Source organism: Propithecus coquereli, unplaced genomic scaffold, assembly GCF_000956105.1.
Source record: "Propithecus coquereli isolate 6110/MARCELLA unplaced genomic scaffold, Pcoq_1.0 Scaffold27, whole genome shotgun sequence".
Lineage (NCBI taxonomy): Eukaryota > Metazoa > Chordata > Mammalia > Primates > Indriidae > Propithecus > Propithecus coquereli.
In genome coordinates, this window is record NW_012148285.1 from 11745673 (window position 1) to 11764117 (window position 18445).

The window sequence follows — 18445 nt, forward strand, 5'->3', positions numbered from 1 at the left end:
GGACCAAGGGCAACATACGTAACCTAAACATCTGTACCCCCATAATATGCTGAAATAAAAGAAAAAAAAAAGACCCAGCCTTCATGTCACATAGAGCCCACATTACAATGTATGACAGTTTTTGCTCATGTGCCAGTCCTTCCACTAGACTGAGCTCCCCAGCGATTTCAACACAGGTCCTCGGGTCAGACTGCCTTGGACCCAATCCCAGCTGGGTGGTCTTGAGCAAATGACTAAATGTCTCTGAGCCTTGGTTTTCTCACCTGTGAAATGGGGCTAAAAATTGTACTTTCCTTCCAATGTTACTGTGAGGATAAAATAAGTAATCCTTGGTTTATTTGTCTCTAAATTAACTTTCAATAAACGTTAACTCTTATTACTCACCTCTGTCCCCTAAGCAGAACAGACTTCATGGGCATGTGACCCGTGTAGTCACACAGGGCCCCATGCTTAGAAGGACTCCACGCTTGGTTCAGTGCTCAGCTGTTGCTGTCTGGAAATGCTTAATAATTTTTGAACAAGGGATCCCTCCTTTTCATTTTGCACTGGGCCTTGCAAATTATGTGGCTGGTCCTGACCAGCATATACTGAGTGTCCAGTAAAAGTCTGTTGAAAGAATGAATAAATGAATGGATTTAGCCAACCACGGTTGTCGGCTCGAGCATGCCATTGTCATACAGAGCCGGTCAAGTGGATGGGGCCTTTGAGCAAAGTTAAATAGATTTTTGTTATTAACTCATCCTGCCCCTTCCCTGGGACCAGGAACACCCAAAGCCTGACCCAAAACCTTAAAGATCTTCTCATCCAAAGTATCCATTTCCCAGGAAACTTGGACCTTAACAAGCTGCCAAGGTTCTTGATGGAGCCAGCAGAGGACACAGTCCCACAGCCCGTTCTCCACAATGGCAGTCTGCAGCATGTCCACCACTTTCCTCCCACTCTCCCTGCTCAGCATCCCTGAAACAAAGATACACCTGTTCTCCTCTACCCCATTTTACAGATGGGGAAATAAAGGCTCAGACACAATAAGGCCCATCATGACTCCCCATGCAGCCCAGTGTCTCTGCCCAGCCAAGTTTCTAGTTTCATAAAGAGTCTCTAATTACAGCCCCAGAATTCAAACCATTCAAGTCCTTTTTGGAGTGACTAGTCACACGTGACCATTGCATGCTGAATCTGAAATGGTGACCCCCAACCCCGACAGCGTCCCCTGCTCTGACACTCTGGCCTGCAAAGACAAACAGATAACTCGTCTCCCTGTGCCCTGCATGTCCCAGGCTGGTGCGTGCTGAGTCCTTTCATTCTTTCATTATTTACTGAGAGTCTGCAACACGCAGGCACCATGTGAAACTGGAGGTGCGATCAGGGACAAAATAGACAAGAGGCCCTTCCCTCCTAAGAGGGGACACAGGCAAGAAGCAAAATAAATAAATACAATGTGTATGGTCTGCTGCGGGCTAAGTACTACGGAGAAATATCGAACAGGGGAGGAACAAAGGAAGTGAGTATTTTGGGGTGGGGACAGTAGATATTTCAATTTTAAATAGGACTGTCAGGGAAAGCCTCCAAGAGAGGAGAACATATGAGCAAAGACCTGAAGACGGTGAGGAGGCAGGCCATGCAGCTTTCTGGAGGAAGAGCATTCCACGCAGAGGGAACAGCCAATGCAAAAGCCCTGAGGCCTGATCCATGACTGACAATGCTCAGACTGGGAGAGCTGTGCCAAATCACAACACTCCCCCCTGCCAATTCTCATCTCAGTCTAGCCGCCTGTAGACAAATCCAGTCTGTGGGTTTTTGAACAATTATTTGTTGAGCCACTACAATGGCCAGGCACCTCTTTATTTATCAACGAAGTGGTGTTTTTTGCTTTGCTTGTGTTTGCAGTAGTCACATTTAAACAATGAGAGAGGTCATGATAAAATGTCAATATCTAATGGGGCTTGAAATCTCAGACCCAGCTTCCCTCAGCCCATGTGGCTTTGTAATAATCTGTCCCTTTGGGGACGGGGGAGGCCTCTGCCTCTCTGCTCATCACACACCAGGCAGGACCAGCAGATCCTTGGGCAGTCTGCCTGGCGCCGGGTGCCTGGAGTTGTCCACCCTGCCCCTCCCCCAGTCCCTGCCTGGGGGACCCACTAACAAAGACGGAGACTGGACACGTGCCCCTTGCCGGACATGAGGGGCAGGGTTCCTCTCCACCTCGGAAGAGGCTGGGGAAAGCCAGTTCCTTCTCTCCAGGGTTGGATATTAATGGGGGTGAGGGCCTCTGAGGAGGGGGATGTCTTAGACTTCTTCGAGCCCAGCGCAAGCTCCTAGAAGTGCCCCGCCTCCCAATTCCTGCGTGATCTTTAACTCTCTCACACGCGCCATCCTGAGCCCCAGACTGACCTCTCTCCCCTCCCAATTCCGTGGTGGCCCCAAGAACAGCTGCAGTGGGAACCTGCCTACCATGAGGAGAAGGGGGTGCCCATCCACTGCATGGCTCAGATCCCACCTGCCTCACCAATCCCTCCCTTTGCACAACCTTCGAACACTCCAGGCCACCCCCAGTGACTCCTGCGTGTGTTTGTGCAGGTACTGGGAGTGCCCTGTGAGCGTGGCCTCGCGCATGGTGACGAGGCTGCCTGTGTTCTCACGCATCTAGCTGTGGGGTGGGAGAGCACCCGTGTGCCCGAGCGAGTGTGAGCGCACCCACGTGACTGGGTGTTGTGTGTCTTTGTGTGAGTGTGGGTGGGTGTGTGTCTGAGTGGCTGCAGCATCATTATCCCTGCCCGGAAGGTGGCAGGTGGCCGGCTTCTCTTAGCCAGGCTGCCTCCCCTTCAAACGCACTCCAGCTGGGGGGACAGTCACCGCTGGCCGCCTCCGGAGTCAACACACGGGCGCAGGGACGCCTGCACCCCTGTTTCCGGGCCCGCACGCTCAGCCCCCCGGTCCTGGAAGCCAGCCCTTTAGCATCCTGGCTGCTCCCACAGCCTCCCCTAACCTCCGCCGTCCGGCCCCAGCCCCGGGGGTGGAATCCTCTGTCTGGAGACGCACTCGAAGCGCTGGCGAGGGGGAACAGAGGTGGCTGCGAGGAGAGCGGAGAAAGGCGAGCCGAGGGCACGCGGGAGGAGCGAGGAGCCGCTGCGGGAGAAAAGGGTCCCACCCACACCACGCCCCTCGGCCGGGCTGCAGGCGGGGGCGGCCCGCGCTCCACCGCGCTCCCCGGGGTTCCCAGAAACTGGAGCCCAGAGAGGCGGCTGGGACCCCTCCTTCCCCGCGCCCCCCAACACACACACACACGCGCACACACAGACACACACACACGCGCACACACACACACGCACAGACACACACACACGCACAGACACACACACACACGCACAGGCAGCTGCTGATTGGCTGCGGGAGCGGCGGCCCAGCCCCCGGCTCCGAGGCGGGAGCCCAGCGGGTCCGAGGCGGGAGGCGCACACCGGCTCCGGGAGCCCCTCCCGAGTCCCCGAGTCCCCGAGTCCCCGCGCCCTGCTCTCCGCGCCCCGCGGGAGGGCTGAGCCGGGCAGGCAGGTGCAGAGCGAGCAGAGGGGACCACGGCCAAGGGTGGAAGCAAGTCCTGCGCGCGGAGAGGCGCTGCTGCTCCAGCTGTCGCCGCCGCCGCCGCCACCGAGCCGGCGTCCAGAGCCGGGCTGGCAGGCCGGGCGCGGAGCGGCGAGGGCAGCGAGGGGCGCGCTCATGGAGCACACGCACGCCCACCTCGTCGCCAACAGCTCGCTGTCCTGGTCCCCCTGCGGCTTGGGCTTCGTGCCCGTGGTCTACTACAGCCTCTTGCTGTGCCTCGGTTTACCAGGTGAGGAACGTTGGGGGTGACGGAGGGCAGCCAGGGACCCCAAGGGCCGAGAGACCCTGCCCAGAGCCCCCAGCCCCATCCTCCTTCCCCGCGCGTCTCCCGCGCCCCTCTGAAAAAGTTTACGCCTTAAGGGCAACTGCGGAGATTTCCAGACTGGGGGGAGAGGAAGTTGCTGTGGCCTGGCGGGGCCGTGCGTGCGTGTCGTGAGCGTTATGGGCACGGCAGAAGTGCGAGTTGGTGCGAGTGTGCATTCGAGTGTGCATGCGTGTGCGTCCGGAGGGGTCGGCGCCCGTGAGGCGGTCCGTGGAGGGCTGTGTGTGACTTGACTGCGTGTTCTGCCCAGATTTCCTGGAGGCTTCATTTCTCCTTCCCCTGGCACATCCGCCCCGTTCGGGGGCTCTTCTGCGTGTCACTGCCTGACATGGCATGAAGCCGGTGACCCCGACGCTGGGCACTCTCTTGCTCGGAGGCACTGCGACAGGACCAGGATGTGCCCTTGCTGCCCACCCCTGAGCAAGAAAGGGGTCTCCCCGCTGGCTGAGAAGAGGCAGGGGGTGGCTCTGGGACTGTGCTCTGGCCAGGGCAAGGGTGCGTGAGACACACAGGGCCGCCTCCGCTGCCAAGGGGGTCACAGTCTCCTTGAAGACATGCCTCCCCCAGGGCTTCACCTCCAGGTCCACCCACCCTGGGCAGCTCATGGCTGCTGCAGATCTCTGGCTGGTCCCACATCTTAATATCCTCTCCAAAGTGTGGCTGGGACTTGTGCTGAATTCCTGAAGAGAGCTGAGCTGCTTGGGGGGTGGGGGGTTGCTTGCCTGGGCCGTGTGTGTGTGTGTGTGTGTGTGTGTGTGTGTGAGAGAGAGAGAGAGAGAGAGAGAGAGAGAGGAAGAGAAGAGAAAGGTTTTTCTTAGGCTCCAGTATTGGATGCCCCTTCTTCCAAACAGTCTCTGTGGCAGATAGATTCCTAAAGATCCCTTGCATGCAGAGAGGAGAGAGAAACAGAAAGGAGCAGAAAGAAAAAATCCAATATACAGCCTAAATCGTAGCATCATCTACCCAGTCATCTTCTAGTCTGAGAATCTTAGCATCCTGGGATCCCAGGAACTTGGGTGCTGAATTGCTCAGAGGCTTGCCGAGATTTCCTTTCCAAAACATTCAACTTGGCAGCCAGGGCCCCTGACGAGATCGTTTAAACAAATCCCCCCCACCCGCCGCACAATTTGGCAAGCATGAGAAAGCACAAGTTTACTGATGTGTGAGCCTCTCCCCCCCCAGCCAGTGATGAGGCTTTTATTCCTAACTAATCGCTCCGGCTGCCCTCGGAGAGCAGCTTAGCTCAGCCTCCGATTCGCCCTGCCGGGGTGGTAGCACGTGTCCTGTAATTACCTCGAGCTGAGATTGATTTCAATCCAGGTTCTACCTCCCCCTTCAGCCCTCCTGAGCCTGTCCCCAGAGCACTCTTTTGGGAAATGAGTTTTTGAGAAGGTTGGTTATTGGTAATGCTTGCTGAACCGGAAAAGCGGCAGGCTCTCTCCCCCTCCACCCTCCCATCAGAAATGTTCCTGGCCCCCTCCCGCCCTTCCATCTCCTCTACTGATGGAGATGGCCATTCGCTTACCCTCCCAGGCTTTTCTGATGAAAACCCTTTAAGGGTCAGAGACATGAAGACAGCAGGAAGGCTGACCCTGCAAGAGTCCAAAGCAGGGACATGAGGATGGGCAGCACCAGAAAGCTCAGACCTTCAAAGGCCTCAAGGTGGAAGTCAAGGTACTTTAGACCTTCCCAGCCTAACTCCTGTGCCAGCTCCAGCCTTCCTGACCCACAGCATTGGCAGCTACTGTATGCCAGGCACTGCACTAGGCACGCGCTTAGCCCAGAGCTTGAGACTTAAAAGAGTGAAGTTAGGATTGGAGCTTGGCAGGTGTCGATGTGTTCATACACTCAGCTAACAGTTGTGACCACTACAGTGTGCCAAGTGTTGAGGAAGTAACCAAGGGACTCCAAGACTCCTAAGGTGCAGTCCCTGGGTCCAAGGAGCTCACAAATGGAAGCTTATGATTCCGGAGGCAGCAAATGGATGCAGAAGGACCGAGCAACATAGAGAAGAATGACTGGGGAGACCAGGCTTGTCCAAAAGTCAAATCCCCAAGTCACCCTCTTAGAGCCATAAGGGGAGGCAAGTATGTCCTGGCAAGTAAGAATGAGTGTTAATCCAGCTCTGCTGGTTGTGGGCCTTTCAAGTCTCTGTGCCTCAGTTTCTACATCTTGTAAAATGGGCATTAGGAGAGTGGTTATCCCCTGGAATGGTGGTGAGCAGGCACGACGTTGCTTGAGATGATGGTGCAAGTTAGTCGCTCAGCTTGGTGACTGACACTCACGGGTCGAAGCTGTGCTGCTGCACTTGTGGCTACCACGACGCTGATTGAGTTTTAAGGGGGGTGCGGCTCAGCCCCTGCCCGCCCCACAGTGAGCCGAAGGAGGGCCTGAGAGGTGCACGGAGGAAAGCACTTAGCTCAGCGTGTGATTCCTTTTGCCCAGCTCACCACAACAGTCCCCACCCCGTCAGCCCCACCCCAGCCACCAGCAATTAGCAAACCCTCATTACCCTCCCACTGACTGGGAGCGCAGCTAGGCTGGGTGTGAAGTAACAGACCGCAGGCCTTGCTAATATTGTTGAAAACTGAGATTTTAATTGAATCACTGTTCCTGGCAGTGGACTCGCCCCGAGTTTTCCATCCTTGCAGTAGTGGTTGGAGACGTAGGTGGAAACTAAGGGATGGATGGCGAGTGTTTGGCAATGGGGGCGTTAGTACCCAGGGGAGAGTGGCGGGTGTCTCTGACTGCCTTCAGCTTCTAGGCTGGGAAGACAAGCTTGGGAAAAGGCCTGTGGTCCAATCGCCTGCTTTTAGGAATTGCCCCAGTCTAATTTAACTGGTCTGGTGTGGGACCCAAGGAATTCTAATGTGGAGGATGGGTAGAGAACTCCGCCACTTAAGAATCCTTCACCTCCCTGCACCACAATTTTCCCCATCTGTAAAATGGGGTCACAGTAGAACCTATTTACCCCACACAGTAGTGTATCTGTAGTAAGATAATCTATGCAAACATGGCCTAATGCAGAGCCTGGTCCAAGGAAAATACTTATTACTCAGTGCCTTCTCCACACCAGATCTTCGTCACCTATATTATTGCACTTATTCACTGCCACTCCCCTGTGACCGAGACACAGCTATGAATTCGTTTTACAGATGGGCAAATTGAGATTCAGAGAAGTCGAGTATCTCGTCTGCACTCACACAGTCAAACCGACATGCAGACACACCTGCCCTTGTCTTTGCGTCACGTCACCTTCAGGACCGGCGGGAAGTTGCTTTAACTACCCTTGGTCCCTCACGCTACGTGCTCAGCGGAGAAAATTGGTGTCCCAGCTGTTCCTAAAACTCCATCTCTTTCCCTCTCTCCTCCTCTTTTTTAAGTAAGCTAGATGTTTCTCAGTTCTGGAGACACATAAAATAAGTCAGCAGAGCCAACAAGGAAGGGTTAGGGGACATAGACTGGGCTAGCTGAGACAAGATAGTGCAAAAGAGAAGGCAGCGTAGGAGGAAAAGACGAACTTGAACCCCTGGGGGAAGACAGTGAGGAAGGGTGGGTGAGCCCACCTGATAAGGAAGGAACAGCGTGAAATTAAACTGAGATTGGAGAGCGTTTTTTAAATTTTACCTTCTAAAAGGTGCCACACATGTTAAGAAAGACAAGGTGAGGACAGAGATGATAGCTTGAAACTGCACGCCACCCAGCAGAAGGGAGAGTGTCTACAACTGCCAGGTGAGGATGATAATATCTGCCTCCAAGGGTTAGCAGGAGATGACACAGGCTGGCAGGTAGTCAGTAAGCCTGACACGTGGTACTGTGGTTGTTAACTAGAGGTAGGAAACTCGTAGCCTAAAGGCTGAATTGAGCCCTGCAGATGTATTTTCTTTAGCCTGAAAACATCTTTAAGTGGAGAAAATGTAGTAAACAGGTTAAGAATACAAACTCTGGAGCTAGATCTCTGGGATTTGAGTCCTGGCTTTGCTGCTTAAAGCTGTGTGACCTTAGGCAAGTACCTTTAACCACCCCATGCCTCGGTTTCCCCATCTGTAAAGTGAGGGTGATCATAATTATAGTCCACGCTTCATAGGGTTGCTGTGAAGATTAAGTGGGTTAAGTACTGAATACAAAGCCTGGCACACAGAAATCACCCAGTAAATTATGTTTTCATCATTTAAAAATTAGGAGAAATTCCAAACTCATTTTATTACACCAGCTTTACTCTAGTATCAAAACCAGACAAAGACATTACAAGAAAAGAAAGCTATAGCCCAATATTCCTCATGAACATAGACACAAAAATCCTCAACAAAATATTAGCAAATCTAATCCAACAATATATAAGAAGGACAATATAACAAGGCCAACTTGGGTTTATCCCAGGAATGCAAAACTGGTTCAACAGTTGAAAATCATTCCATATCATCCACCTTATTAATGAACTAAAAAAGAAAACCCATATGATCCATCTCAATAGATGCAGAAAAAGCGTTTGACAAAATTCAATATGCACTCATGATAAAAAAAATCATCAAACTCAGAACAGAAAGAGAACTTCTTTAACCTGATAAGTGATTATCTATAAATAACCTACAGCTTACAGCACATTTTATGATGAAAGGCTGAATGCTTTTCCCATAAGATCTGGAACAAGAATGACTGCTTTCACCACTCCTATTCAATATCATACTAGAAGTCCTGGCCAGTGCAATATGGCAAGAAAAAGAAATAAAAGGTATACAAAAAAGAAGAAACTAAGTTGTTTCCATTCATGATGCTCAATGGACTTCATAGAAAATCACAGACTCCACCCAAAAAAGCTTCTAACAAACTAGTAAGTTAGTTCAGCATGTTTGCAGGATACTTGGTTAATGTGTAAAAACTTACTGTGTTTTTATATATTGAAAAAAAGTCTTTTAAATAGATTTCCGGGTTCTCTTGAAAAACCAGAACTGACATTAGGCTTATATTCCTAGAAGACAGCAATTTTCAGGAGCTAAAGAATTGCTGCTTTCTTTTCTTTTTTTTTCATTGAATAGATAATAATATTCATATGGTTCAAAAGCCTAAAAAATATAAAAAGGCACATATTGAAAAGTCTCCTTTCCATTACCCTCCACTATTCACCAATTCTCAAATCCGCCATGACCACCACACAGGAAACCGCTGGTACTCATGTCTTAGTTTCTTATGTCTTCTTTCAGGGTATCTTAGTGCATACACAAGCAATTATGAATTGAGGATTTCAACTCTCCCTTTTCTTATTCTCCCCCAAATGAGCACATTATACACACTGTCCTACATTTTCTCTTTTTCACGTAATATATAAATCATCTATAAAATGTATAGATGCTTTATTATTCTTCTATGAAACTGCATAGTATTCCATTGTATACTTGTACCACGAGTTATTTAGTGGTTGTCCCTTTCAAAAGCATACATGCACTCCAATCCTAAAGGGACCCTACATGGAGCACCTAGTTCACCTCTGTAACCTGTCCGGCCCATCCTTAGACACATTTGATCACAGGACTCCAGTTACAGTGGGGGACAAAGAACACTGCATCAGAAGTCCTGGATCCCAGGCTTGCTCCAGCAATAACTCACCATGTAACCTTGGATGAGTCATTCTTGATGGGTCTGTCTGTCAAAGGCCCAAGACAGCCGGACTCTGCCTATATAGCTCTAGTTGGAGGCACAGCCCACAGATGGGACATGAGTACAGACCAAGGACATAGCTATGGTAGAGGCTGCCTGGGCCAGGTTTGGGCTGGAGTCCAGAAAAGCATTTTTGTAGTCTTGGCCCCTGCACACTTTCTGCACACATGCAGCTCTGCTGACATGATCATTGAGTGTAAAATCTATTGTGTTGGAACTGGACATGTATTTGAATTCTGTATCTTACCTGTGTTTGCTGTGTGATCTCAGGTATAATACTTCACCTCTCTGAACCCCAGTTTTCTCATTTATAAGAAAGTGGGCGGCCAAGTTCAGCAGTTAAGCAAGTAGTCACTGATGTCAAACTGGCTAGGTTTGAATCCTGGCTCCCCTGTCTGTTAGACTGTGATGTTGGGCAAATTTCTCACCCTCTCTGAGCCTCAACATCCTTAGCCATGAGGTGAGATAATAACAATACCTCTCTCATAGGGTTGTAAAAATGCTTAGCACCATTCTTGATGCATGTCTGCTCTCACATATAGTAATAGTTTGATAAATGTTATTAACCTTCTGTTCCCTGCATTGTGGCTGTGGCAATAGGAAATGAAAGATGGAAAGTCTTCTCACAGTCCCTCACACATTGTGGGAGCTCAAAAAGTAGCAACTCGCATCGCTTTATTGTCTCACATGTCCACGTGTTCCAGCGTTGTAAGTGCCCTGTAAGCCACACATTGCTCTCTGCAAAGGTCTTTTCCATGCATGCACAATTCCACTCAGAGTGGAAATGAAACCCCATGCCCTGGCACACTAGGACAGAATGATCCAATGGATTAAGCAATCAATTCCATCATAAGCCTAGGGAATTTATCCACCTAGAAGAGTTGCCTGTGCTTCAGTAAAACTCCCAGAAATAATATCAGTGCAGAACATGAAATGGCCTTCAGCTAAAGCTGGCAAGCAGAGGCTAACAGGTACCTCCAGCAATGTTGTCATGGGTGCTACGGCCAGGACCATGCACAGAAAGGGTCCTGCCTCTGAACTTCCAGGTGGTTCTGAAACATGTAGGCGAACACATGCCAGGCCTGCTGAGGGCCCCATGAAATGCTTGTGGCCAGGTGTCTTGAATTCAAATACCAGCAAAGGGCAGTCAGATAATATAAATGAACAAAGTGATCCACTTTTAAGAAATGCTTCACTTACCCAAAGAATCATGCTTCCCTGCTGTTTTTCTGAAAGCATGTAGCTCTCTTGGTTTCTCTCATTTTTCCTGGGTGATAGAGACATATGCACAAAAAAAAAAAGCGCAAACTTTGCACATTCATCTTACTAATGGCTAACACTATCTAGCTGAGATCCCCAACCCCTGGACAGTGGACTGGTACCGGTCTGTGACTGTTAGGAACCGGACCGCACAGCAGGAGATGAGCGGCAGGCGGGCCAGCGAAGCTTCATCTGTCTTTACAGCCGCTCCCCATCACTCACATCACTGCCTGAGATCTCGCTGTCAGATCAGCAGCAGCATTAGTTGCAGGAAAACAAGCTCAGGGCTCCCACTGATTCTGCATTACGGCGAGTTGCATAATTATTTCATTATAAGTTAGAATGTAATAATAATAGAAATAAAGTTCACGATAAATGTGATGTGCTTGTATCATCCTGAAACCATCCCACCCCTGCCCCAATCCATGGAAAAATTGTCTTCCATGAAACTGGTCCCTGGTGCCCAAAAGGTTGGGGACCACTGCTCTATAGCACTTACTATATGCTAGGGATTTTTCAAAGCACTTCACATGTGCTGACTCATTTAATTCTCATGAAAGTTCTTTGAGGCATGTATATGTTATGCCCATTTCTCAGATGAGAATTTTGAGACACCCAGAGTCGCACAGGTAGGGGATGACAGAACATTATGTGGTCCTGCCCCCAGACTTTCTTATGAGAACACAGCGGCACACACTCCTCAATGACAGCTGACACTCAGGCCAGGTCCCCAGGTGAGGGTGACTCCAATAGGGAGGATAGGGACTGAGGGAGCTAGAAGTGTCTCTGCCATTCAGCTTTCCAGACGATGGCTCAGTGTTTCCCAATTGTTCAAAAAATCTAGAAATCCGGATGTTCCTATGTGAAATATCCAGTGTTTCAATATTGGCAACTAATTCAAACATTTTAAAAACACCATGTGAGCCAGCACGTTGAGAGCCAAACAAAACATATCTGCAGGCTTGATATGCACCCCCCAGGCTGCCAATTCACAAACTCGGGGCTGGGGAGAGCTGCTGGATGCACTGAGAAGCACCAGTAGGGTCATGGCAGGTGGAAAATAACAAGAATCTAGAGGGAGGAATGAGAGAAAATAAGAATGGAGACCCAGAGAAATATATGGCTAACTAGGAAAAGTGAGCCAACTCAGGACAGCAGGATTTGGCATACACTGGAAGACAAAGCTCCAAGAAATACCACAAATTGCATGTTAACAACGTCTTGGAATACAAATCCACCTTTTTTGGGAACAGGAAGGGTCCTGCCAGCATGGTGGATTAGGATGTGGGTTCTGTGGTCCCCAAACCTAGATATAAATTTCAGTCTCATGGCTTCCTATTGGTGGGGCTCTGGCAAGTTGCTTTGCCCTCTCTGAGCCTCAGTGTTCCTGTCTGCAGAATGGGTATATCAGTGCCCACTTACAGGGTTTATGGTGTGGATGAAATGAGCTTATTCAGGGCCACCTAGGGCACAGTGCCTGGTACTCCATGGCTGAGTTGTATAATTATTTCATTATATATTATAAGGGTAATATAAAATGCCATGTCTTTGATGAGTGCAAACATCCCTAGCTTATAAAATGAACAAAGTGATCTGGAATCTGAGAACTTTCTGAAACTTGCAGAGCTTGAGATGGCAGAATCTTAGCCATAATTTAGTTTTCCCAACTCTTACTTAGATCGCTTTTCACGAAATCACACTGCTAGTGGTCTCTTAAGAGGAAGCAAGTAACAGGAGTAAAGGAGAAAGAAGCTGAGAAATTTTAGAGCTCAGAGTGACCACCTAGATTTTTCTTGGTTTGTTTTGTTGGTATATAGGATTATTTTAGGTGGTACAAGTCTGTGGCATTAAATCCCTTTTCAGTTTTCTTAATCCTTCTGAATCCATCAAAGGGAAAGTCTCAGCTTGGTGCTAGTGCGTCTTTAACACCTCTTAAATATGGGCTAAATCTCACTTTTTAACAGACGCAGAGCAGGCTCTTGGCACAGACCTTGGCAGGCAGCAGTATCTTGTATTGTCATTGTATTTATATTTAAGGCTACCCTCTGGCTTGTGATCTGGGATTGCTGTGTGTCTGTGCTGTCCAATATAATGAACGCTAGCCACGTGTGGCTTTGAGCATTTGACATTTGATTAGCACAGCTGAGGAACTAAATTTTTAATTTCATTTTATTTCAATTAATATACAATTAAAATATGATACTCAATTCGGTTGTTAGAAAATAACTGTATACTTGGAACAACCTGGATATGTGAATCTACTCCTTCAACTGTACGTTTCATGACATCTAAATAGAGGTCAGGGACTTCCAATGAAATCTTAGCATCCACGGAGAGAGGTGCTGAAGTGGAAAATACACACCAGAATTTGAAGATTTAGCACAGAAAAATAGGAAAATATCTCCTTCATAATTTAAATTGATTACATTGTGGATATATGTAGTTAAATCAAAAATATTGTTAAAATTAATTTCTCCTGTTTCCTTTTACTTTTTTAATGTGGCTGCTAGGAAAATGTTAATGGCATATGTGGCTCACGTGACATTTATATTGGACGGCACTAGTCTAAAAAGTGTAAGTTTAAGAAAAAAGGCAAATAACTTTCAAACAAAATGCTAAATAAATAGTAGTACAGGTGACACAAGAATACAGCAAAATCACAAAGTTAGTGGGTGTCTTAGTCGGTTTGGGCTGCTATAACACAGTGCTGTAGACTGGGTGGCTTGTAAACAACAGAAAGTTATTTCTCCCAGTTCTGGAGACTGCAAGTCCAAGGTCAGGGTGCCAGTGGGTTAAGTTCTGGGCTGTCTTCAAGGTTGCAGATGGCCAACTTCTTGATGTATCCTCACAAGGGTAAAGAGGGCAAGAGAGCTCTCTGGGGTCCCTTTTATAAGGGCACTAATCCCATTCATGAGGGCTCCATCCTCATGACCTCTCAAAAGCCCCTAATACCATCACCTTGGGAGTTAGGACTTCAGCATGTGAATTTAGAGGGACACAAACATTCAGCCCATTGCAGTGGGCCAATCACTAACATCTGGGAACACTGATCTAATACAATGCCTTTGATGGAAAAAACTGAGGCTGAGAGGGCAAGGAACCTCCCCAAGGATACATAGCTAATTAGAGGCAGGGCTAGGCCTTGACCCCAAGGGTCTTCCAGGTCCCAAATCCAGTGTGCTTTGGCCGCCATGGCAGCAGGAATAACCCTCCCACCTCCACCAAGGGGAATGTGAAGAAGGTAGAGTGTGGGCCTGGGGAGGGGGTGGCTACCTTGCATCCCAGAGGGATTTAAAGAGAGGGAACTTCTGAATGGATGACCCAGGGTCTTCGCCTTTCTATAAAGTATGATCAGAATGGCTTGGGCTTCTCTTAAGTGAAGGCCATGACCCGCTGAGCTACATTAAGAGGAAGCTTGGACTTTTACCCTCAAATATGTGTTTTCATTTTGCCCCATGGCAAGGAGGGATGAAAAGAGGATCCAGACAGCACAGACAATGGATCTGCACTGCTTGATTCATTTATCCATCCATCCCTCCATCCCTCCCTCTATCCATCCATCCATCCTTCCCTCCATCCTCATCTAATCCTTCCCTCCATCCATCTTTCCATCCCTCCATCCATTCTTCCATCCATCCGCCATCCCTCCATCCATCCCTCCATCCATCCATCATGGGCCTGCATTGCCAGCTACCAGGCACTGGGCTAGGCACGTGGCGAGCCACAAAAGACCTGTTCCCTACCCTTGTGGCATTTACACACACACACACACACACACACACACACACACACACACATATTCACACACAGGGAAGACCATCATGACCAGAAACCCAAATAAATATAAAAGTTTAACTGTGAAAAGGTCATGAAAGAGAATTATATGTGCTGTGATAGCTTATCACTGGGGAACTTGACCCAGAGAGAGAGGCCAAGGAAAGCTCCCCTCAGGAAGGAACCATGGAAATCTGAAGGACAAGGAAGGGAAGGATGGAGGGAGAGGGCAAGATGAGCAGGCTGTGCCTTGACCCTGAGGCAGGAGGGGACTGGTGCACACACATATGGGACAGAAAGGAGGCCAGAGAGCCTGGAGTGACCAAAGTGGGGGCAAGGGTAGGAGGCAAGGTGTGAGGTGCAAGCGGAGTGCAGCAGGAAGCCAGCAGGTAAAGTGACTCCCGAGCTGGGACACCACATCCTGCAGGGCGTGAACTTATGTATCCACCAGCGACTCCATTTCTCTCCCCACTTGTTTGCCAGGACGTTTGGCAGTTGGTAGAGCCGGGGGAATTGCTTTTCTGCCACAGACATTTCTTGTCATTTTCAGCTAAGTGCAAGGCAAGCTATCAACCACGTCTTTCAACCGAGGGCCTCTACACAGACGCACGCACAGACACACACAGGGATGTGCACACACGGAGATGCAGACACACATAGACACATACGCAGACATGTGCACACACACAGATGTGCACAAACATGCGCGCGCACGCACACACCACAGCCAAAGGCGCAGAATGGCTGGGGGTTCTGTCCCAGCTGCAGCCCTTCGCTTTCAGCATTCCCGGCCTCAGCACCACGGTTCAGCTCCACAGAGCTGCTGATGAGAACCGTCGCTGCCTCTTGAAAGCAAAGCAGCGGCTTCCCTGCAACGTGGTGGAGTGGAGCAATGATTGGAGAGGGAGTTTGACACAGGCAGTGCCACGAGGAGGGTGGGGGTGGCCCCCTTTAGGAGGCATGGGGCCCACTCTGCCCCTCACAGAATGTGGCCCCGTACTGTGACCACCCTCCACACCCAGGACCCTCCCAGAACACCCCTTCTCCCCAGCAGGGGGCATCGTGGAGGTAACACTGGTCCAGGAATTAGGCGTCCCTGGGTTCCAGCCTCAGCGCCGCAACTTTGCTGGTTGGGAGCAGGTGATTTTCCCTTCTCTGAGGCTCAGTTTCCCCATCTGGGAATGGGGGCGATCATGTCAACTTTATTCACTTAGCGCATCTGTGTGGAGCCCCTTCCTGTGCCAGATGCTCTTCTAGGCAGTGGGAGAAAAGCAAAGAATACAAGGGACCCCCAAAGAATACAGGGGTCCCCGCACAGGTGTACGTTCTGCCAGGGAGACAGGCGGCGAGCGAGGGAACCAAGGCACAGGCAGAACCACCTTAGAGCTGACATGTGCTGCGCAGATCGCAGGGGCCGAGGTGACAGGGAGCTGCCTGGGGAAGGGGGTCGGGAAAGGGCACTGCAAAGGGGATGTTTGAGCTGAGACCTGAGTCCTGAGAAGGAGCCGGGCGGGGGGAGCGCAGGGGGAAGGGCATGCCAGGCAGAGGGAACAGCCAGGGAGGTGGGAATGAGACAGCAGGAAAGGGTAGCACAGCTGGAGCACAGTGAGTGGGCGGGGAGGGCAGGAGAAGGGGCAGAGGAGGTGGCCCGGGCTGAGCTGTGCAGCTCATGGTAGGGGACTGAGATTTGACTCCGAGAGCCGCAAGAAGATACAGGAGCCCTTGAAGAGCTGATGTGATCTAATCTGGGTTTTTCAAAGGTCTCTGTAGCTGCTGTGGAAAGAGTGGACGGGTGGTGGTGAGAGGCAGCCGCAGAGAGAGGGAGGCGGCAGTTGCCGCAGGAAGGCTCTCGTGGGCACTGGGCAGAGAGAGGGATATTGGAGCTGCTGCCCAGCACACAGCCAGACACACAGTGGGAGCGCAGGGTCAGGGTCATGTTCAGGGCCAGCCTCTCACATCCTACCCCCACCCCAGCCACCTCCAGCTTCCATCCCCACGTCAAACACAGACAACCCAGGGAAGTGAGCAAGCTGAGGATGTCCTCAGACACCACGAGAGCCTGTGCCCGGCTCTTGGAAGCTGCAGGGAAGCTCCCGTGGCACAGCGGAGAGCCATCTTCTCAGTCGTGGCAGTGGCCGAGCCCTGGTAATGACCCAGCTGTCAGTCGTGAGAATCCCAAACAGAGAGCAAACAAGCGTAGGGCTGGGCTGCCGTCCGACAGAGGCAAACAAGAAAGGAAAGGTCACCTTCGGCACTGTCATTTAACAAATGAACAGGATGGAGTTCCGGCCAGCGTGATGGAGGGACATTGTCACCATGACTGCATTCAGTACTGATGACATAGAGTCCGCAGGGGGGAGGGAGCAATGCCCCCAAGACTGATGGAGACTCCAAGGACATCTTGGAAATGGGCAGAGAGAGCTCATGGAAGAGGGAAGGAAAGGCTGGTTGCTTCTGGATCTCCTCACAATAGACCTTCCGGCCAGAGGAGGATAACTCTGGGAAGTAAGAAGAATTTTTTTTTTTTTTGGTTACTCTCAGCACTAAATGCTTCCCTCAAAATGTTGGTCCGATGCATGCCAGTTAACATCCTCTCAACCACCCTCGTTTCTTTTCCTGAAGAGGTCTGACTTAGGGGTTATAGCCAGCCCACAGCCAGCTAGAAACAGACCTTTCCAAATATGAGTGTAGCCTATTTAAGACTTCCTTAAAAAGCAGCACTTTCCCTTAAGTAACATTCAGAGGCAAACTCATAAAAATCCAGATTTCTCATAGTCCTTAAGAAATTTTAAAGTCTGGTAAATGTGGGCCCTCCTCGACTGTTACCGAGAGCCTAGAGCCAATTACCGACAGCCTCCCTTAGAAGGGGCCTGTGCTATCCACTTCACCGCAGTCTCCACCTCTCCCTATTGCCTCCCACAACACAGAGATTCTTTTTATATCTGACCGGTTTCTCTGACTTATGTTCCCTGTAGGAATGTGAGTTTGCTGCTTTAATGCTTTTGTCCCATTTGACTATGTATACCACCCCCCCACACACACACGCACATACATCCATTTATATCATCACTATTATTATACACTTTTGGACTTATCTCCTCTCCAACCATTCTAGAAGCCTTTCCTGCAAAAAAGGAAGTCTGCAAGACCTGGATTTGAAATTCCAACTGGAATTTCTAGCTGTATAAAGTTAACTTCTGTGAACTTCTACATCCATATCTGTAGAATGAGGGCGATTGCCCATCTTATTGCGAGGAATACGTAAGATAATGTACACAAAATGCCTGCACATAGTAGATGCTTAACCAATAGAAGAGTTTCTTTTTTTAAGATGGACAAGGATTTCCTATCAGATCCCCACCTGGACTATTCAGACTGCATATTTAGGACCAGTTTCCATATAATGAGGCCCTACTTTGTGCCAAGAATTACAGGGGATAACAACAAAATGAAAGACAAAGATGAGTATGAAATGGTCCCTGTCCTTAAAGAATTCACGTTCTAGTTAGGTAGAAAGGCAAATCAATAATCATAATAAAATGGGGCAAGTTCTAAAATGGGGTGAGGGGTGAGGCATTTAAATTCCTGTGGGGATTCCTGTGCCTGAGAACATTGAAAAGGTGCTGAGTTAGACAATGAGCCCTTGACAGTGGACATGGAGTCCAAGTCAGCTCTTGACTCCAGTGTCTCCAGTGGGCCTTGGCACATGGTAATGGGCTTGGTAAGTATTGGATGGATGGATGGGTGAATGGATGGGTGGATGGATGGAAGGATGGATGTTGGATGGATGGATAGATGGATGAGTGGATGTTGGATGGATGGATGGATGAGTGGTTG

At 49.7% G+C, this 18445-nt stretch overlaps 1 protein-coding gene across 1 annotated transcript in view; it reads left to right on the forward strand.

Annotated features, from left to right (window-relative positions):
• Positions 1–3434: 3434 nt before the first annotated feature.
• Positions 3435–18445, forward strand: part of GPR139 (G protein-coupled receptor 139) — a 38182-nt gene continuing 23171 nt past the window's right edge. The window contains exon 1 of the mRNA XM_012647618.1: positions 3435–3826. Coding sequence (XP_012503072.1) covers positions 3712–3826 — 115 coding nt within the window. The 5' untranslated portion in view covers positions 3435–3711. The remainder of the gene's footprint in view (positions 3827–18445) is intronic.